Here is a 22045-nt window from a genome sequence, read left to right as displayed (position 1 = left end):
GCAAGGCTGCTGTTTTTGCAAATGATTGAGGGTGGCTCCTTTAAATAGGGACTGCAGCTTCTTTTTCCTCAACTGCCGCTTGAAGAGCAAAGGCGTCCTGCTCGTCAACCAGAGCGAGGAGGCTTCTGCCAGCGGGTCCCATAGCAGGTTCAGCGCATCTCTCCCGTAGCACTCACCTTCCCTCCTCCCCGCCACCCTTCCCGTGGCGCTCAAGGAAGCCTTTCGCTCTATCTAGCGGGCGCGCACACTTCTGAGGGGAGCATCTGGGGCGCGCGCGCTTTGCAGCTGCCACCACTGCGCAAGGGGGCAGGGGCCTCCACCGACAAGCGCAAGCAGAGAGGCGAGCGAGAGCCACCAAAAGCGAGCGAGCTCTTGCCTCGAAGCCATCCCCTTAAACTGTCCGCGTGGCTGTGTATGTCCGGATTCCATTCGACACTACAGCGCCCAGCAGCGCCTTTACCATGTCCTTGGCTTTTTGTGGCAACGAGAACAATTCGGCTGCCTACAAGGTGAACAGTGGGGTCCTCAACAACGGCTGCTTCGTGGACGCGCTCAACTTGGTGCCTCACGTTTTCCTTCTGTTTATTACCTTCCCTATCCTGTTCATAGGTGAGTGACGGTCGGGGAAGGCGACTGTATCCCTCGGGCCGAGAGCTCGTTCGCGCGGGGCCGCGGGCACACACGCAGACGCACGCTTCCTAGCAATTCCTCGTTTCTGTTTCAAGGACTTTCTTCCTATATGAACAGGGCAGCCTTCGCTCTAGGCATTCCCCAGCGCTTGAGCTTCCTAAGCAATAAGCATCCATCCGATCAGTAGCAAAGAGCTGCTGCAGCAGCCACTTCTGCTGAACGAAGATGACCCGGTTCCTCCAGCAGCCTGCAAGCTTTCCCTTGTAACATTTACAAGCTAAGAATAGAGAAAGAGGGCTTTTTTGCGCGGGGGAGTTGAACTCTACACCAGCCTTCTGCCCTGCCCCCACCCTTAATGCACTTGTTTGGAAGTATACATTCCAGATAAATGAATTGGATCTCCGAGTCAAGCCAGTCATGGATGTTTTGAATTCAAGTACATCTAATTCTAGAAGTAGCTTATCATGTACATTCGGACAGTTACTCAGGTGTCTCTTTTCAGTGAACAAAACAAAATCAAATCAAATAATTTGAAACCAAATATGTACTGTTCCTAAGAGTTTAGCAATAGTTTATTGTTCCCATGCCTAACTTTACATTGATCCAGCTAAGTAGGGCAACCATTTACTCTGCTTGAATGAAGCCACTGGAACCCTTAAATAATTTTACTCACAAAATCTTTAATACACATATGGCTTTTCTAGATTAAATATTCATTATTGTCATAGACTTTTATTTCAAGACCGACAGACACAGGAACATCAGTGTAGATTAAATGTACCTGTGAATAACAAATTAAGTACCATTGAGTGCTGATGTGGTTTTTAAACTTTCTTTTAACTTTCTTAAGAACAAAGGAAATTGTTCACAGATGCAGTACTTTTGCATGATCAGTTAATTATGCGATAGCATTTGTATCTCCGTGGTTGTACTCATGTCTCTGATATTGGTTTTTCATTGTTTGGTTGCATGTTTTTCAAAATATGAGACAATCCTGCTCAAATAGCACATTTATTGCTGTGTGAAATGTTGGTGTTAAAGTGTTAAATTGTCCTGATGGGTATATTTGGTAAATAATTAGTGATAGGGGTAACTTTTTCAGTTTGTTCAAAGGGAATAGCTTTGACTCTTAGAATCTTATGCTCCAAAAACCTTGTTGGTTGTTAAGGTGCTACTGGACTTGAATCTAACTGTTCTATTGCAGAACAACTCAGCCACGTTCTGAAACTATCTTAAAAAAGAAAATTAATGTGTATTAATTGTTAGGGAAATATGCAGTCATTCGTTCTGCACCTACCATTAAAAAATATTAATAAGTCTTTCCTTTACACTCCCCAGGAATTCCCTGTCATTTTATAAGCTGCATCTCTTTCACAATATATGTGACCACTTTTTCTCTTTATTAATATTTCACATTTAAAAGAACAATGTTTCTATTTCTAGTTGACAGTAGACTAGGATGCGTAGTTTAAAATATGTGCATAGAACCCTTATAATAATACAGGTTTGATTTATTTTGTTATGTTTAGGATGGGGAAGCCAGAGCTCCAAAGTGCATATCCATCACAGCACTTGGCTTCATTTTCCTGGTCATAATTTACGGTGGATTTTGACTTTCATCCTTTTATTTGTATTGGTATGCGAAATAGCTGAGGGCATAGTATCAGATGGGTAAGTACATAAATACATAATTTTTGTCTAATAGGTTAATGGAATTGTATGTCTTACTTTGCAAATTTTCATTGTGTCAGTTCTGCTTGTTTAGAAATGTTATCTATGTTCAGAACTTTGTGTCAGATGTTCCAAAGACCTTGCCAAGAATGTGCATGCACACAGACACATAAACATACTGTCTAAATTTTTAGTTAGCTAATTGGTTCCATCCTGTTTGCCAGATAGCCCCAATTCTGTTGCAAAACTTTGAGCCATCTTTCTATTGCTGTAGTTTCTGTTGCTCTGGAGACCCATATGATGCCCATAAAAGAGGCACAATGAGATTTAATGTGACACTGTATCTAGTAAAGTAGTGCAGCTGTAAGGAAATCCCAAATGGCCGGGAGCTATAGAAAATCCCCTCTACAAAATTAGGATATTGGCTGATAAATACTTTAGGATGGAGACTGAAGTACTGATGTCACTTGGTAATATTACATTTTCATTGATATTACGACATTGTTGATAAGGAGTGGACTATCAATCTGTTGAGAAATTTTTTGCTTAGTGATTAAGCAAGCTGAATTTTTACTTTTTAAAAGTTTAAGGCAATTCAGTTCCAGGACTAGGGTTAAGAAATGTTAGCACCCCATTACATAACAAAAATGAGTGTGTGTTGTAAAGTCATTTCTGATTTATGGCAACCCTATGAATTAATGACCCCCCAGAACAGCCTATCATTAGCAGTATTGCTCAGGTCTTGCAAAGTGAAGGCTGTGGCTTCTTTTCTTGAGTCAGTCCATTTCATGTTGGATCTTCCTCTTTTCCTAATGAGTGTTCTCATGATTTGACCAAAGTATGGTAGCCTCAGTTTAGTCATTTTAGCTTCTCAGGAGTATTCAGGTTTGATTTGATCTACAACACACAGTGGTGTAATGGTTAGGAGTTCAGACTCTAATCTGGAAGAACCGGGTTTGATTCCCCACTCCTCTACATGCATCTGCTGGTGTGAACTTGAGTCAGTTACAAATTTTCTTAGAGCTGTTCTCTCAAGAGCAGACCTCATAAGATCTCTCTCATCTTCACCTACCACACAGGGTGTCTGTTGTGGAGAGGGGAAGGGAAAGGAGATTGTAAACTGCTCTGAGACTGAGTAAAAGGGTGGAGTATAAATCCAATCTCTTCTTCTCCTTTTTTGTCTTTTTGGCTGTCCATAGTGTCTGTAAAACTCTTCTCCAACGCATTTCAAATGAATCAACTTTATTCCTCAGCTTTCCTCACTGTTGAACTTTCATATCCATAGTGAGGAATAATACCATAGTATGAATTATCTTGATCTCCAGTAACACTTCCTCATACTTAAGGATTCCTTTATGGCTGCCCTTCCAAATTTCAGTCTCCGTTTGACTTCTTGGTTTGTCTCCTTTTTGGATGATGATTGAGCTGAGGAATAGAAAATTGTTAACACTTTAAATTTCTTCATGGTCAACCTTAAAATTATGAAATTCCTCAGTTATTATTACTTCTGTCTTCTTGATGTTCAGCTGTAATCCTGCTTTGGCATTTTCTCTTTTAATCTTCATCAGTAGTTGTTTGAAGTCTTCATTATTGTCTGCCGGTAATGAAATGTCATTTGTATTTGTGAAATTGTTAATGCCCCGTTTACCAGTGTTCGCTCCACCTTTATCTAAAGCTAACCCAGTTTCCCTTATTATATGTTTTCCCTGAAATTAAGAGACAGATCAGCATCTTAAAATTAAACAAATTATATTTCTTGCAATTAGTTACTGCTAGATTTGGCACTCACCAACTAACTGCAAAAATAAAAATAAAATCCAGTGAGCTATATAACATGTAATAATTTTTTTACCACTCATTATTCCTTGTGAGATCAGCAAAATACTCCACAATGTACTAAATTACAACATTAGTATTGTAAGGGTCAAATTACACATTATGTTTTCTTTCTTGTTCATTTGAGGGACCTCCCCCCCCTCCACAAATACAGTCCATGAAGCTGTTCTTTGAGGTGTAAGTATTCAAGAGTCAAAATTCTGTTAATCAGATAAATGTGTGTGCTGGTCTCTAAGGTGATGCTGTACTTGAATCTAGCTATTCTTCTGCAAACCAACATGGGTACCCTCTGAAAACTAAGATCAGGAGTGACTTTTTCATTTAACAAATAGCAGAGGAGGAGAGAGAAGAATTTAAGTTTGTCTGTGTCTTCTTATGCTATTTTCCTTTAGAATGTATCCTCATTAGCTGTATTTGCAAAATAAAACAATCTTATGAAAAGTTTACCCTAAACACTGTTCAAATCTCAATATTCCTTTGTGTGGCTTTAGGCCTTGACAATTTGTTTTTCTGAAAGTATGTATATCAATAACAATTATTTATGCCTGTATAGTCTAAGATGGGGATGAATAATTTCTTGTACAATTCTACTGAAATAGTTGCTCAGAGGCAGAACTCACTTTCTTTGCCCATGACTGCTTAAAGGAGTGATAGTGCTTCTTCCTCTAAAACATGACCATCCTGAAGTCTTTAAAGCAAAGTCCAAGTAGTGCTCAGAAGTTTGCAGATACTTCTATAGTATCCTAATATTTAGTAATTTAATCTTTTGCTGATGAAGTAATATATTTGTGGTATCCCCTCCTGAGTTTTTCATAGCATGGAGAACAGAGGTGCTTTATTCACCCGTGTTCTACCAAACGATACTAATTACTCTGACAAGTAATGTAGTCAGAAAGGTTTGTGGTACATGTGAAACTCACAAAGAGTTCCGACACCCATTGTTTGATATAATGTGCTGGACTAGATAAACCTCTGTTCTGGTCCAAGATGGTAATTCTTAATGTGTAGTATCTTACATAACAGTATACTGACTAGCTTTTGGTAATTATGACTTAATTTAAATGAATTTTCTACCATAATTCAGTTATGGAATTCAAATAGTGTGACTTCCAAAGAGATGGCCAAACTCCTGCAGATTTGGATTGCATCACAATTATCAGTTGTGGTGTGGATATCCCAGTGCTTGCTTGATGAGCAGCTCAACTGTTTGCCAAGCCATTTGTTGAAATTTGCAAGGCAACTGCACATCTAGCACAAGAGTATGCCCAACTAACCATTGTGTTTCTGTGTTGTATAACACTTGCATGGTTTTGCCAATGACCATGAGAACTGTATTTCCCCCCACTTAGGAACAGCAACTTCCTATATTCCCCACTATGTATCGCTCACTAATGCCACTTTCTCACCTTCTGGTGCTTCAGAGTGTTGACCTTGGTGCAACTGCAGTATGCATTACAGAAGGTTCAGGAAGCATTATGCAGCTCTGATTCACTAAAAGTATTCTGTTTGCACAGAGTTCTAAAGTTTGTTGAACCCTTACAACCAGGTTGACACTTGGTGCCGCCCACACTCACGTGTACCAAAGAAAGAACTCTGCAAACACTAAAGATGAAAAAAGATAATCAGTGTGGGTGGATGTGTCTGTGTTTGCAAACAAACTGAAAACTAAAGTAATGTATGTGCATATCTTTAATTTGACTCAAAATGCATCTGGGCAGGATCATATGCATAGCACTCTTTCTTCTGTAAACATCTCTTACCCCTATCTTGGACTGTGCATCATAAACTTCTTTTTTATTTACTAAATGCTATTTGAAAAATAGAGAGAAAAAGAAGAAACACTGCCATAAAAGTACACCCAAAGATGGTCACTGGATTTTAGGTTTTGGTCTTAATCCAGTGATCTGTCCTGTATGTGGGAACTCTGATTAATTCCCACAGAGCTGTGTGTGCATTCCTGTATGTATGGATTTGTATCCTCATTCAAATTAATTTCATATAACTAATATAATATGAGCATCAGAGCAATCGTGGTGTTCTCTCTCAGGATATTTGTGATTAATACCTGTTCTGTTTTTCTTAGAGTTTCAGAATCCCGTCACTTACACCTGTACATGCCACCTGGTATGGCATTCTTAGCAGCCATCACATCAATTGTTTACTATCACAACATAGAAACATCAAATTTTCCAAAGTTGTTAATAGGTATGTAGCGCAACATAGAAAGTTGTTAAAGCTGCGTGTTCCTCTTAGGTTGACAGTAGGTGAGTTTTGTCAGTAGTTGCATTGTACCTTCTTACTACAATTTTATGTGTTGTGAGTAATTTCCTATTATCAAATCTAATTCCATAGATATTCAGTAATATTGTTGCATTATTATGAAACAAGTGGCGCATTCAGGAATATCTAGCAATTTGAAAACAGCAAAGTTTTAACCCAAATGATAGCTATTTTAATATTTGACATTTTTGCTATAAAATGTTGACTGTTATAATGAGCACTAAAACTCTAGCCCCACTAATCTGATGTTCTTGGTGCTGTTGACAACAGTTGCATTTCACTGTAGTGTTTATACAATGAGTTTACATGGACACTGTCATGGGACAAAGCTCATCTGTTGACGGGAAGATTATGTAATATATAAATAGTTCCACAGTTGTTTGGCTCGTATACTTCTTCTAGAGGAAGGAAATAAACCTTTGTTTTCTAGTCCAGTCATTAAAGACTCTAGCTGCAATACTAGATTATTTGGAAATAAGATCTACTCAGCTCATAGACTTCCTTCTGAGTAAATGGGCTGGATCAGGTGGCATATGTTGGAATCAATACTTCTTGTATAAATTGACTCTATTAAAAAGTGACTCTGTCTTGTTAAGTGAGAATAAAATTGCCTTGAGTAACTAACTTTTGGTGATGGGATAATGCTAAATAAGTAATATTAGTTATTTTTACTCTGTATTTCCTTATTTACAATGCTTCCCTTTATAGACAGCCTTGATATTTAGGAGTACAGCTTTGATATTCAGGAGGTAGTTTACATATAAGCAGGTCCAGTCAGTCAATCGATTTATTTACAGTCACAGATCCTGTACTAAGAGCCCTGTAAACTCTTGGAGGATTGGCTACATCAGGAGGGTGTGGCCTAATATGCAGTGGAGTTCCTGCTACTACAAGGCATATAAGACTTGAGCACTGATATAAACAAAATGACAAGTCAGTCCAGGAGATGTTATGAAGATAGTAAATTACTTTCCAAAAATTGTTTTCTGTGTTCCAGAAATGCATACAAATGGATTTTAAATATCACAAACACTTTTAGGAGTGGCTATAGGTGTGAGATACTAATCTCAAACTGCTAGGTCTCTGAAAGTGCTTGCTGTTTCCTTAGATATTGTTTTAGCTCCCTGGTCTAGCTGAAAGCTATGCATAGGAGTCTACTACTCCAGTACACCATTGCAAACTTGGGACTCTGTAGATAATAGTTCTTCCTTTGGTTTTCCACAACACAGCAGGAAAGTTAATAATTATATATTAATTTCCTACACCCACACATGGAACTTGCAGAAAACTGCTAAGTGCACATATTTTATATATTTTCCCAATTATGTCAACCATCCTTTTTCATCATGACAACACATAGCGGTTTATAATATTTTCCCATGCAATATGTAAGCTTAGCTGCCTTGGGCTATATGAGAGGGTAGAAAATTTAAATAGCTGGATATATGGTATATAAAACCTGTGAAAACGTAGTAAGTTTGTCAGAGATTAGCTATTATATTAGGATAACCTTCGTCTACCTCAAAATATAATGTTACAAACATTAAATTATAGATATAGGAAGAGATTAAGAGTGATACTGAGACTTTTGCAATTACAATAACATGAAATTTAGCTTTATACTAATTTTAATAGAAGTTTTGATTCCATTATAAAGAGTTAAAATGTGCATTCTGAATTGTGTTGTTTCTGATACTCCAGCTTCAGAGGCAACACATGCCTACTAAAATCTGACCCCTGCCCAAACTCAGCCCTTCCCAGGCACTTCCCCCAAGTCTCAAGGAATTTCCCAGCCAAAGGTGGCAGTCCGATGCACCTCACTCCTCCCACTCAGCCACATCTTTCTCAAGCCAGAAGGGCAAAGGCAGACACTTCTGTGCTTCTCTTCTCCAGACACATTATGCCTCAGCTGGCACAGGGTAAAACTAGATACTGCTTGCCTGTGCTGCTCTTCACCAGCTTGGTCACAGTGGGATCAGCAAAGAGAAGTATGGGTAATGCTATGCTCCTTCTCATTAGCCATGCCACATTTGTGCTGCACCAACTGAAGCTTATGAACATTTTTCAAAGGCAGCCCCACATGGAGAATATTACAGTAATGTAACTTAGACATGATCAGAGCATGTATCACTGTGGCCAGATTACTTTATCATGTGGTTTATTCACCTAATTTATTGTATTCCTATGTTTGCATTATGGTAAGAATAGTTCCATAAAACAAGAGCCCCGTGGCGCAGAGTGGTAAAGCTATAGTACGGCAGTTGGAGCCCTCTGCTCACGACCTGAGTTCGATCCCAGCAGAAGCTGGTATAGATGACTGGGGAAGGCAATGGCAAACCCCCCTTAAAAAGTCTGCTGTGAAAACATTGCGAATGCAACATCACCCCAGAGTCAAAAATGACTGGTACTTGCACAGGGGACTACCTTTACCTTTAAGAATAGTTCAGAACAAGAACACTTGAAAAATATTTTAATTCCAAAGTAATTTTAGAAAGGGCATAATTATTTTTTATTTAATTTTGGGAGTGTTTTTATTGTATCAGGAAGTCATATCGAGAAAAAAAATATTTTCAGTGTTGGGTCAGATGTCTGTCCATTATTTCCTATGGGGATAAACAGCAGGTTTTCTGGAGTGGCCTTTAAAAAACCAAACAGCACCAAAATTTTAGCTCCCTCCCTACTAATGGCCTCCAAGTTTCAAGTGAATTTGAGGAAAGGGTCTGATTTATAGCCCCCTGAAAAAGATTCCCAGCCATCCTCCTCCCCATTGTTTCCAGAGCAGAGAGAGAGAGAGAGAGATATGGAAGCCTTTTGCTGTGTCAGATAATGCCAACCTGATCCAACAATAGAAAAATTGACATTATATTGGATTGATAATATCTGATGCACACACCCTAGTTCAAAATTCTTCTTGCAGTCTGTCTTCAACATGCAGCGTCTTCACCAGCTTCTTAAAAGTTTGTATGCTATCCTCAGAAGTTCACATCTACCACCATTTGGATTATTTGATTATAACCTTCCCTTCATCAAATTTGCAAATATCTTATTTCCTGGCCTCATTTTGGGCAGGAGTGCACAGGAGTGGAGCTCTGGAACCTCTAAATTTTATTGTGCTTTCTTTCTTTCTTAAAACACCCCCCCCAAAAAAAAAAACTTGCTTCTGAGCTCTGTTGCTCAAACCCCCTGTGAGAATTTTGCTGAACTCTAAGATCTGACTTTCTAATATTTTTTCTCTGCAAAAAATGGGGAAATAACCGAAACATATAAAGCAGACAGATGGAAATCTTCGTCATGCCACTGTGGCCACATAGGAGAAAATAATTTTAAAAGTATGATGGGAGTAAGGTTTTAGTTTTACTATGACGATTATTATTCAAGAACGTTTTGCGGTAGATGCTGAGCTGATATAATTTAGAACACCTTCCAGTGATATCAGGAGTGTGTGGCATATGTAAACGAGTTGTGCTGATGAGCTCTGGCACCTCTTTTTTTACAAAATGACCTCTGATTATTTCTTTAGTAAAAATCTTTCTTTCCTTTGATGGGAAAGACAGTATTCTGAAGGTACTCACTATTCTGAGTAACCATCATATTTCTAGCTCACCTTCAGGGGTTTGCAGAGTAGCTTTTATAGTCATTCCAGAAGGACTTTGGCAGATCGGGAACTGTGAGTTACCACAGGATTGACTGTTTGGACTTGCATTGTTACAGCAAGAGAATCTGAGACATAATAGTTTTGCAGACAAAATAGTTTAATAAATATCCTCAAGTAATTGTATTATCAACAGTAACATTGTTTATCAGTAGTTAATGTTTTGTATCACATGGAATTTTTTCATGTTTGCTCAAACTCCAGGTGAGGCCTGGAGTTCATGTGGAATTAAAACTGATCTCCAGACTAGATAGATCAGTTCTCCTGGGTCAAATGGCAGCAGTAGATGGCAGGCTATGGTATCACATCCCTACTGAGACCTCTTCCCAAACTCCTCCTTCCCAGTCTCCAACCCCAAATCTCCAGAAATTTCCAACTCAGAATTGGCAATATAGCATATAAAAAGCTGCAGAATTTCCAGTATTATTAGAAATGCAGTTTGTTAAATATATGTTACATACATCATCTGAATGGATCGTCAGTATAGCTAATTCTCAACATGACCCCATATGTGAATACTTGTATCTAGAAACTGGAACTATGTTCAGACAATACAGATCTTTCAACAACTCTGTGAAAGCCCCAGGTTTGCAGACAAATCATATGAGAAGACTTATCAGGACTAGGCTTAGCAGGAAGCACTGGCAGGGTCAGCTGCTATTATTCAACAGAGGTTGTGCAACAAAAAAGAGTCTCACGGATAGAACTGGAGATTAAGCGTAATTCTCCCTGTAAGAAACGCCTCTTTCTCACATTCAGTGTCAATTTCGTATAATAAAAATCAGAGAATCACTCACAATTATTCAGCCTCTTTCTTATTTATATACACAGAAGTGCTCACAGGTACAAAAATACTGGATGATGGGAGGTCCAAGCCCAATGCCCCCTTCACAAAATCTGGTATCCTTCCTTCAACAATGTGGCTTACAAACAATATTTTTCCATTTAACTGCTGCTATTTTTTTAAAATAACTGACTGCTGCTTTGTTTATCTTTATACAGCTTTGTTAGTCTACTGGACTTTAGCTTTTTTTACCAAAACCATCAAATTTGTAAAGTTTTATGATAATGATGTTGGACCCCTCCAGCTTCGATTCTGCCTGACTGGGTTCTTAGTAGTTCTTTATGGAATGCTGCTAGTTGTAGAAATTAATGTCATCAGGGTGAGGGTAAGTTACATTTCAAGATAATTTTTACATTTTTCTTTGAAAAAATTAATCATTTCTAGGCACTGAATGTAAAATAAACTTGAAAATGGGAGTGCTATTTAGATATTGAATATCTAAAACTGACAAATGCCTCGCTATTTTGCTTGCTAAGTGTGCCTTTTGTGTTTATCCCTAAATGAAGATATTATTAATGTACATAAAAACTGAACAAAATGTGTATTGTTGTTGTTTTACTGTTATTGTTAATACTAACTTACTACAAAATTATGACTTATGGTTGATTCTGATCCCTTTACTTCTTTCTCAGTATCAACTGTTGTCTGTTTTGAGTGGTAAAGATATCCAGTATAGATCACCTCAACAGCTGTTCCCATGTCCAAAATTGTCATGTTTCTTAACAATGCTTTTAAAATTAGTCCTTAGTTCACTAATATAATTTTGACAAAAATTAACTAGTTTATAAAAGAGAAAATCAAATACTCAGTACAAAATGTTTCTTATTCCAGTTAGTGATGCTTGAATGAAGTTCCTATATCATCTACTTAATAGATTTTTGTATAGATTTTTCTTAGTGGAGAATCAAGCACATAAATTGTACTCTTCTGACAACGACATGCAGTCTTAGGTCACACTCTAGTCATGGTAGAGAGTGAAAATAAAGTGTGGCCCAGTAATTTAGTAGATTAATTATAGTTATGAAAATAAAATAAGAAGAGCCCAGCTGGATCAGATCAGTGACCGATCTAGTCCAGCATCCTGTCTCATATGGTGGCCAACCAGTTTCTCTGGAGGCTCAACCAACAGGGCATAGAGGCCATTGTCTTCCCTGATGTTGTTTCCTGGCTCTGATATTCAAAAGATTACTGCCTCTGAAAGTGGAGGTTCCCTTCAGTCACCATGGCTAGCTGCCACTGATAGACCTGTCCTCCATGAATCTGTCTAATTCCCTATTAAAGTCATCTATGTCTGTGGCCATTGCTACAGCCTCTGACAGTGAATTCCACATTTGATTCACTCACTATGTAAAGAAGTATTTCATTTTGTTCATCCTGAATCTTCTGTCTTATCAGCTTCATTGGATGCCCTTGAGTTTGCTATTTTGGGAGAGGGTGAAAAAGTTCTCTTTATCAACTGTCTCCACCCCATGCATGATTTTATAAACCTCTAACACAGGGGTGCCAAATTTAACATAAGAGTCACATAGAATAAATGACAGATGTTTGAGAGCCACATGAACAAATATTGCACACATGTCTTACTTAAAACTCTTAATACTTTCTTTGCACACAAAAATAAAATACATACGTATGCACTTGACAACATGACCATGCTAGATGGAGAACTTTTTTAAAAAACAAACACTGGGAATAATGGTCCCCATGGGTGATATCATATGGTTTGGGGCAGCTTGAAGCTGTCCCAAATAAAGCCGGGCAGAACTAGAGCGCCCCAGAGCTTCCAGATAGCACTCAGGGAAAGGGGTGGGCTGTGGGCACCCGGGGAGCATCAGGAAAGCTCATGCGTCCCATCCATGGCTCCTTGGGCGCTCTCCAGGTGCTTCCCAGCTTTCCAGATGGCCGGGAGGCGCCTCAGCAAAAAGGCACCACATTTGAAGTGGTGCCTTTTTGAGCCAGGTGGATCAGCCTAGAGGATGGGGTGAGTACAGGACAGGGGCAGGCAGCAGATGTTGCCATCCGGAGGGGGTTTTTTGGTCGATCTCAGAGGCATCTCTGAGTGCCAGTCTGTTAGCAGCCCATAAGACCAGCATAGGGAAAGGCTAGGAAATTATTTTTTAGCACCAGTGGGAGAAGGAAATGCACACATACCACCATTTGCATCATTATACATCCCTCTTTGCCTTGACACCAAGGTTAGTAAATACAGCTCCTACAAGAGCTATGAAACTAAGGGGGAACCCTGTGCTGCCCTCTTTATTGCCGTCCCTCTTTCCAGTGGCTCCCTTGGCTCTTGCGCTCTCTTTCCCTGCTCTAGGTCTCTGGGTGACCTCTGCACTAGAGGAGAAGATCTTGCAAATTTGCCTGTTTCCTCCTCTTCCCTGCTTCACACATGGCGTAAATATTTGCCTATATATGAGACAGACCTAGGAGGCTGACTGAAGTCCCAATGCTAAGCATGATTACTAGAGAGTAAGTCTGCATTAAGTTCCTCCTTGATATCTGGGATCCACACAATAGACGTGAAAGAGTCACATGTGGCTCCCAAGCCACAGTTTGGCCAGCCCTACAGTGGGTGATATAATAATGTCCATTGTTTGCATCACAGAACTGCAGAGTGAAGGCTGTTCAGTTTGACATCCAGTTTGCTGGATGATGCAGTGGGTGATGTAATAATGCCCATTGTTATCATCAATGAATGGTGTGGCCCTATCATGCTGGTTTCTAGCACAGTGAGTGCTTCTCACCTTAGCATCCAGTTTGGTGGATGATGCAGTGGGTGATCTAATAATGCCCATTGTTTGCATCACTAAACTGTGTAGCCCTGCCATGCTGGCTTGTAGCATAGTGAAGGCTGCTCAGCTTGACATCCAGTTTGCTGGATGATGCAGTGGGTGATCTCATAATGCCCATTGTTTGCATCACTGAATTGTGTGACCCTACAATGCTGGCTTGTACCATAGTTTGAACTTTTCAAGATGACATCCAGTTTGCTGTAAGAGCTTACACTCTTGTCCTCTGCTCAGTACTAATGTCACAGTACTAATGTCTCACACACACAAACACTAAAAGGCCTTGGCTGAATCCAGCATGACCCAGAAGGTAGTCATATGGATAAAAGGAGAACTGTCATGTGCAGTTTCTCTGTGGAATAGTAATCATGCTAAAAACAAACAAAAGAGTCAAAACTTAAATCCTTGACTGGAGGAGGGGTCCCAGAAGGTCCCTCATCCAAGTTTTACCTAGACCCATATAAACAAAGAGGGGCTACATCAAGTACCTCCCAACCATGCTCTCAGTTCCACTCTGGTATTTGAATACTTTCTCCTCCATAGTCATTTCTGCCTCCATGACGAATTCTCAATTCTAATATTATCAGGGAGGGGTGATAATATAGTATGGGAATCATGATAATGATAATATAGGACTTGGGGATCCAACATGATTAGCAAGAGCTATGACACATTTCATCCGAATCTTTACAGCTTGTCAAGCAATGAAATTATTTCTTTCAAGTAATTTAGTGATTTTGTTTTTGAAAGTGAACACTATTGTTAACTATGTATGAAACTGTGCCAGTTGGATGCTGTGGGAAGAAGAGTCATTCTACAGAGGGAACCTTATTGAGTATTTAACTTGGTTGTTTTGATCTACTGTTATCTGGTCATCTTATGGTAGTTAGCCAACTCCAGATTGGGAAATTTATAGAGGTTTGGAGACAGTGAAATTGGCGAAATTGCACCCCCCCATCTCCCTCCCCACAGCCCTCTCACTGGTTCTCAGACTTGACCAGACAAACCCTTTTCAGAACATGGAAGTAACATTTAGTTTAGACTGCATCCACATCATTGGATAGTGCACTGTCATTGCACTATAGCAATTCACATCTGGATTTTTCTGTGTGGACAAATCAATTCAGTTGTAGGAATGGTGGGAAGGCAGAGTTTGGGGAGGTGAGGCACCTCTGTAAGGATGTAATGCTATAGAATCCAGCATCCAAATCTGACATTTTCTCCAGGAGAATTCTGTCGATTCCAAACTGTAGTCTGCAGATCAGTTGTAATTCCAGGATAACTACAGATTGACAACCTTATGTCATCTTCACTAAGGGACTAATTCATAGTATAGTATTGTGTTAATTATATTTTCCCCTTTTTCATGAACTTGCTTAATAAACTTTTCACTTCATGGATTTCAGAGATATGTTTTCTTCAAAAAGCCTAAAGAAGTTAAACCCCCTGAGGACCTTCAGGATCTTGGAGTCAGATTCCTGCAACCCTTTGTCAATCTGCTGTCTAAAGGAACATACTGGTGGATGAATACATTCATTAAAACAGCACATAAGAAGCCAATAGATCTGAAAGCTATAGGCAAGCTGCCTATTGCCATGAGAGCTGTAACAAATTACAAGTGCCTTAATGAAGCTTTTGAAGCACAGAAAAAAGTAAGACATGTTAGTTATGCACCTCATTAGTAATATACTTCTTTGGATTATATCTGTAGTAATAAATGTAAGCACTTAGTAGATTTTGGAATACTTCTGACATAACTTTTGGCATCCATTGAATCCTGGAATGACTTCTGTTGGGGACACTCTATTTGAAATAAATTATTAGTGTAATTTGCACATGGCTAAAGATAGATAACTGGATTGTAGAGATCCTAACTAGATGAGATTCTGGGAGATTCTTGATTAGTAATAGTAATAGTAGTACTAATAGCAGCTGCATGGGACCCTGATTTGCATGGGAACTCGGCAGGTAGAAGAATGGAGTTTAACCCTTCCACTTTTAATGCTTGCACAGTTTCACGTATTGAATCTGACCCCTCTCACCTACACACACACACACACATATATATATATGCAATGTTATCCTTGAACAGAGAGAGATAGAGAGAGAGATGGATGATGGGTAAAATAGAGTAGTCTTCCCTTTATCCTATTAATAATATTTTAATATTCTTGAACAGAGCAAAAACTCTCCATATCCACAAGGATCCAAGTCCATCTGGTATGCCCTCTGCTGTGCCTTTGGAAGACCTTTGGTTCTAAGCAGCACTTTCCGTATTTTGGCAGATTTGCTTGGATTTGCTGGTCCCCTCTGCATTTCTGGGATTGTACACCATGTTGGGAAAGGGAACAACACTTTCCACCCTCAGGTACTACTTGTATCATTTTTAAAATATATGTTAGGTTGCTACTAACATTTCCCTAAAAGACTTGATAAATATTTGTTATTAAAGTTAAATATATGACATATTATACTGATTAGAAATTTAACTATTTCCTTGGATTATTATTAGGGATGTGTAGTTAGAAACGTATTAAGACCTACCTGAATAGCATCCATCTATAAATATTATAAATACTCCAAATATAAGCAATTATTTGTCACATTCAGGAGCATTTAAAAACAGTCTACATTATTTTGTTGTTCTACTGTCTGGTTTAATTTCCTGGGCAGAGGGGCAGAACGGAAATCAAGGGGGTCAAGTGACTCAGCAGATATGTGCCTGATGCAGACATCTCTCAACCAGAACAGTTAAAGCTATTTTTATTCCACATGGGATCATCCTAATCATTGTTACTGTACACAGCATTTCCATTTGTTGTCAATCATTATAGTATCTCTTGGGATCTAGTAGGGCTTTCTAATTCTACATAAACATTGTTCATGTTTACAAGAGCATTATCTGGGACAGTTCTTCCTACTGGACCAAGACGTTTTATTTTTTATTTGCACATGCTGAAAAGGCAGGGAGAGATAGAGGTAGAGACTTGGCCTGAGGCAGGATTTGCCTTTTCAAACAGTAGAAGTCCACCTGCAACAGGAGAAAGCAGCCATTTCTTGCACATACTGATGGGCAGGCAGGACCACAGAGGCAGAATGGAATAGAGATAAAGGTACAGGCTTCACCCCCACCTAATGATAGGCATTCCATCTGCCTTTGCAGACTGGAGGGAGATAGACAGAAAGGGGTGAGTTTTCTTCTGAGTGATAGTTGAGAATAAATGCAAGAACATACACACACATAAATAGAGAGATATGCAATGAGGGATCAGTAATGATAAAGAACGAGAGTCCAGCACTAAAAGAATTAGATGTAAGAAAAATAAAGTAGATTTTTCAGCTGTAATACCAAGGGAAAAACAGCTGTACAAAAACATTCAAAACAAGTGTGTCTGGGGCTGGCAGTGAGGCTGTGGCCTGGGGGAGGGAAATGCTGCCAGCACCCTCGTTGAGACTCTGCCATCCACCTCCCTGATCTGCCCACACGCAGCCTCCGGGAGAGCCTGGAACCCCTGGCAAGACAATTTACATGGGTGGCAGGCAGCAGTGGAAGTGGGGGAGATCATGAGGACCGTGGCAGCGCTAGCACCCAAAACAGGGCAGCAGATGATGACAGAAAGAGGCAGGAGTCCGAAAGATCCAAGGGAGACAGAGGCAGTGCGGCTGACCCTTGCAGCAGGGTCTGAGCTGGTCAGTGCCAGAACGTCCTGGGCCAGGGCACTGGAGGGGAGACCAGGCTGGAAGCAGGTAGGTCTGGAGGATGGTGGGAGGTTGGCCATGGCTCCAGAGGCAGTGCAACCCCACCCCATCCCTGGCCAGGATGCAATTGTGAATGGAAGAGGCATGGCCTTGGCTGGGGGATAGTGGGGTGGGGCCCTCACACACATGGAAGCTGGCCCAGGCTAATGAAGATGACCTGAAGGTGATGGGCAGGGGCAGGTTGCAGTGGAAGAGGGTGAAATGACCCCCTGAGAGGAAGCTGGGAGGATAAAAGGATGCTCTGGTTGAGAGGCTGGGGAGGGAAAACACTGAGTGCTGAAGCTGTGGCAGAAGGTGCTCCAGCTGGGAATAGGAGAACCAGGGTGCGCTAATCCCCTCCCTTCCCATTCTGAGGCCTCTTAGGAGTGCCTTGATACTGGTAGCAGCCAAAGGCAACATCCCTCTTGGGGACAAGCTGGCATGACAAAGTTCAAGATTCTGAGTTTCCAAAAACAATGTTGATTTTCATCATAAGATAATGCAGCAGCATCCCATTTAAAAGACTCATTACCAAACCCAACTGATTGAAGGATGGCAACTGTTAATGGATTCTCATCATCTTGTCATAATGGAATGAAAATGAATATCCCATGCTGAGGCTATAAAACAGATTCCATTATTTTAAATCAGTCAATGTACTGCTGTTTCCATTCTTGCTATATTAAGACATGGGGATTTTAGCATGGAATAGAGCCATGGAATTATGAATTAAAAGTTGCATACACAAAAGTGGAAGAGATGGAGGAGCAGATTGGATTTATACCCCATCCTTCATTCAGAGTCTCAGAGCAGCTTACAGTCTTGTTTCCCTTTCCCTTCCCACAACAGACACCCTGTGAGGTAGGTGGAGCTGAGAGATCTCTCTGGAAAACTGCTCTTGAGAGAACAGCTCTGAAAGAACTTGTGACTGACTCAAGGTCACACCAGCAGGTGCATGTGGAAGAGTGGGGAATCAAATCTGGTTCTCCCAGATTAGAGACTGTTCTCCTAATCACTACACCGAACTGGCTAAGAATCAATACATCTTTATTGCAAATATTGCATATATTGCAAATATTTAGAGTAATGATATTACCTGCTTATTAATGCCAGCAAGTGTGTTTTGCTCTGTGTCATGTAGTCCATTTAGTAACTTCTGTTTGGTTGATGTTAAAAGGCTTCCATTCAGTCTTACTTCACAGCCAATGTCTCTGTCTCAACTATAGTAGTCATTATAGGGTTGCCAACATCCATGTGGCACATCATCCTGGAGATCTTCTGGAATTACAACTGATATTCAGATTATAGACATCAGTTCCTCTGGAGAGAATAGCTCCTTTGGACATATTACCTGCCTGATCTCCCTTCATTCCTCAAATGCACATAAGATAGTCACACAGCACACTTTTCTTTTTCAAGAAAAGAAGCCTCAGGATAGGGAATTAGTGGAGAAAGGGAGGGTATTTAATCCTTTCCCTATACATATCTTCTCTAGTCTAAATTACCCACCACAAGTGCTTCCCCATCTTCCAGGGGAGTTAAAACACATTTGTGAAGGACTCTGAGAATATAAATCTGAGAATTCAGAAGATGGCTTGCCTTGTTCTAGATTTTAATCTGAAAATTCATCATCTTTTTGATACCATTCTAATCAGCATGTATATCTGGAAAACAACAAATTGAAGGGTTAGGCATGATAGAAGAGGGTCCTTCCCTTAAACTTTTAGGGGGTTAATATAATAATCACAAGATCTCCAAATCCAAAACAAGGCTGGTGATGAATATTGTACATGCATGCCTCTTCATTATACCCTGCTGAGATCCCTACCTTTCCCCAATCCCACCCTCCCCAGTCTCAAGGAATTCCTTAACCCAGAGCTGGCAGCCATGCATATACCACTTCATACTGTGAATGAAGACTAATGCCTGGAAGTTTCTGTACACTAAATTCTCACTAAGTGTAGAAAAATAGATGTCAGGAATGTCTCTATCTGAACCTTCCACCCAGTGTGGCAAGCAATAGTTTGAATCCTATATCTTCTTCTGGTTTTGCTGCAGTTCATTTGTTGTGGAGACAGTACTCCTCTTACATAAGACCAGTGTCTTTCAAGGAGCCCAAAACAACTTGCTTACCCACCCCTCAAATGAAACACTGCACAAGTTATGGATTAAACTGGAACTTTATTTACCCATAAGTAGGGTTGCCAAGTCCAATTCAAGAAATATCTGGGGACTTTGGGGGTGGAGCCAGGAAACTTTGGAGGTGGAGCCAGGAGACATTGAGGGCAGAGCCAGGAGCAAGGGTGTGACAAGAATAATTGAACTTCATGGGAGTTCTGGCCATCGCATTTAAAGGAACCGCACATCTTTTAAATCCCTTCCCTCCATAGGAAATAATGGATAGGGGCACCTTCTTTTGGGGCTCATAGAATTGGACCCCCTGGTTCAATCTTTTTGAAACTTGGGGGGTATTTTGGGAAGAGGTACTGGATGCTATGCTGCAAATTTGGTGCCTCTACTTCAAAGAACAGCCCCCCCAGAGCCCCAGATACCCACGGATCAATTCTCCATTATTTCCAATGAGAATAAGTCTCCATAGGGAATAATAGAGTTCCCTCCCCTCCCCCCGCTTTCTCTCTCTCACTCACACACATGCTTAACTTTCTCTGGTGCCTCCACAATGAGATCTGGAAAGTACAGGGGCTACACTGCTCTCTTTACACACACACTCAATTGTCAGAAACGAAAGCAAAACGAACAGAGGGGCTGCACTCTTATGAGGTCTGCTGTTGCTAACGCTTCCCCATGAAGTACTTCCTGCTCCAATTTAAAGGCACACACGCATTTTAAAACTGGACCTGTTTGCAGGTCCTGCTGAAGATCTAGAGGTACATGGTGGCTGTGGGAGAGGGGCTTCCCCCGCCGGCCAGCTTGCTGGGGGTAGGGGGAAGCCTGTAAAACCAGGGGATCCCCCGCTGGGACCTGGGGATCGGAAAGCCTACACATAAGCTAGTCTGCATCATTACATACATTTAAAGCACAGGTTGCATTGAGCTTGCAAAGCAAGCTTCCTAATGGCAAACCCAACCTGGCTCTGGGTCCATGTCCAAAAGCTTCCAGACCCTACCCACCACTGCCTGCACACCAGTGCATAGAAGAGATGGGAAAGCATATCCCTACCCATGATTGCAAAGCCTTAAGGCTGGTCATATGTTCCCTGACCCCAAAGAAGCCCCCAGCTGGGCCACCTGGACTACCAAGCCTTTAGGTAGCTCAGTTGAGGACCCCCTATCACTGGTGTCTCAGGGTGCTCATCAGTTTGAAATCCCTTCAACCCATGCTTTTCCCACCATTCCAGTTAGGGCCTAAGCAGTGATACGAGGCCTGTTTATGTCTCACCCTCTCTAACCATGTGGAACAGGTGAAAAAATGGGGGGGGGGGCTCATGGCCAATTTGAGCAAGGGCCAAAAAATTCCTTCTCAGCCTTATAACCAGTGATTAGCTAATCCCACATGATGGGCGCTTGTGGAGCTCATGCTGGATCAGAATGATCGGGGATGGTAGCCACTGCCAGACCTGGCCTGCCCACCCTCCCCCTGATTGGTCAGCTCTCCTGTGCTAAGCCTGCATAGGCTCTCCCCACCCTCATGATTCCATTCAAGGGAATGGGAGGTGGGCAATTGCCAGCAGCTGCACAATGGCCACCGCCATTTTTTTTGTGGGAGGAAAGTGTTTGTTTAATTCGATTTATACCCTGCCCTCCCAGCCGAGGCGGGCTCAGGGTGGCTTACATCAAATCATAGTAAGCTATGATTGCAGTCATAAGATCAATAAAACTATTAAACAGTACAAGTTAAAACAATCTACAGTTGGTACTAACAAATCAGATGTTACTCATATTCTCAGGACGACAGTTGTTCCATAATTCTTCTACAGTCAACTGAAGGTTTGCCGGAAGAGAGCAGTCTTACAGGCCTTGCGGATCTGAGCAAGGTCCCGCAAGGCCCTAACCTCTTCCGGCAATTGATTCCACCAGGAGAGGGCTGCCACTGAAAAGGCCCAATCCTTTGTGGTCGACAGTCTCACCTCTTTCAGTCCAGGGATTGCTAGGAGATGTTGGAGCCAGATCTTAGTACTCTCTGGGGAACATGTGGGGACAGACGGTCCCTCAAGTAAACAGGTCCTCGGCCATATAGGGCTTTAAAGGTAATAATCAGCACCTTGTAACGAATCTGGTACACTATTAGTAGCCAGTGCAGTTCCTGCAGTGCTGGCTGTATGTGCTCCCACTTGGGCTACCCCATTAGCAGCCTAGCAGCCGTGTTCTGCACTAGCTGAAGTTTCCGGGTTCGCGACAAAGGCAGCCCCAAGTAGAGGGCATTACAGTAGTCCAATCTTGAGGTGACCGTTGCATGAATCACAGTTGCCAGGTCGTCACAGCCAAGGAAGGGAACCAACTGTTTCACCCGCCTAAAATGAAAGAAGGCGGATTTTGCAGTTGCTGCTATCTGGGCCTCCATCATCAGGGAGGCCTCCAATAGCACTCCCAGGCTTCTGACCTTGGGTGCCATTGTCAGTGGCGCCCCGTCAAAAGCTGATAG

General features: G+C 41.1%; 1 protein-coding gene across 1 annotated transcript in view; it reads left to right on the top strand.

Annotated features, from left to right (window-relative positions):
• The first annotated feature begins 362 nt into the window (after nucleotides 1-362).
• The window catches only part of ABCC8 (ATP binding cassette subfamily C member 8), a 117793-nt gene continuing 96110 nt past the window's right edge, over nucleotides 363-22045 (top strand). Inside the window, exons 1-6 of the mRNA XM_060261104.1 lie at nucleotides 363-609; nucleotides 2160-2301; nucleotides 6221-6342; nucleotides 11072-11238; nucleotides 15112-15357; nucleotides 15885-16073. Coding sequence (XP_060117087.1) covers nucleotides 462-609; nucleotides 2160-2301; nucleotides 6221-6342; nucleotides 11072-11238; nucleotides 15112-15357; nucleotides 15885-16073 — 1014 coding nt within the window. The 5' untranslated portion in view covers nucleotides 363-461. The remainder of the gene's footprint in view (nucleotides 610-2159; nucleotides 2302-6220; nucleotides 6343-11071; nucleotides 11239-15111; nucleotides 15358-15884; nucleotides 16074-22045) is intronic.

This window comes from Heteronotia binoei, chromosome 21 (genome assembly GCF_032191835.1).
Source record: "Heteronotia binoei isolate CCM8104 ecotype False Entrance Well chromosome 21, APGP_CSIRO_Hbin_v1, whole genome shotgun sequence".
NCBI classification, from domain to species: domain Eukaryota; kingdom Metazoa; phylum Chordata; class Lepidosauria; order Squamata; family Gekkonidae; genus Heteronotia; species Heteronotia binoei.
The sequence above is the reverse complement of the archived record's forward strand: the minus strand, read 5'-3'. Positions and strand labels throughout refer to the sequence as shown.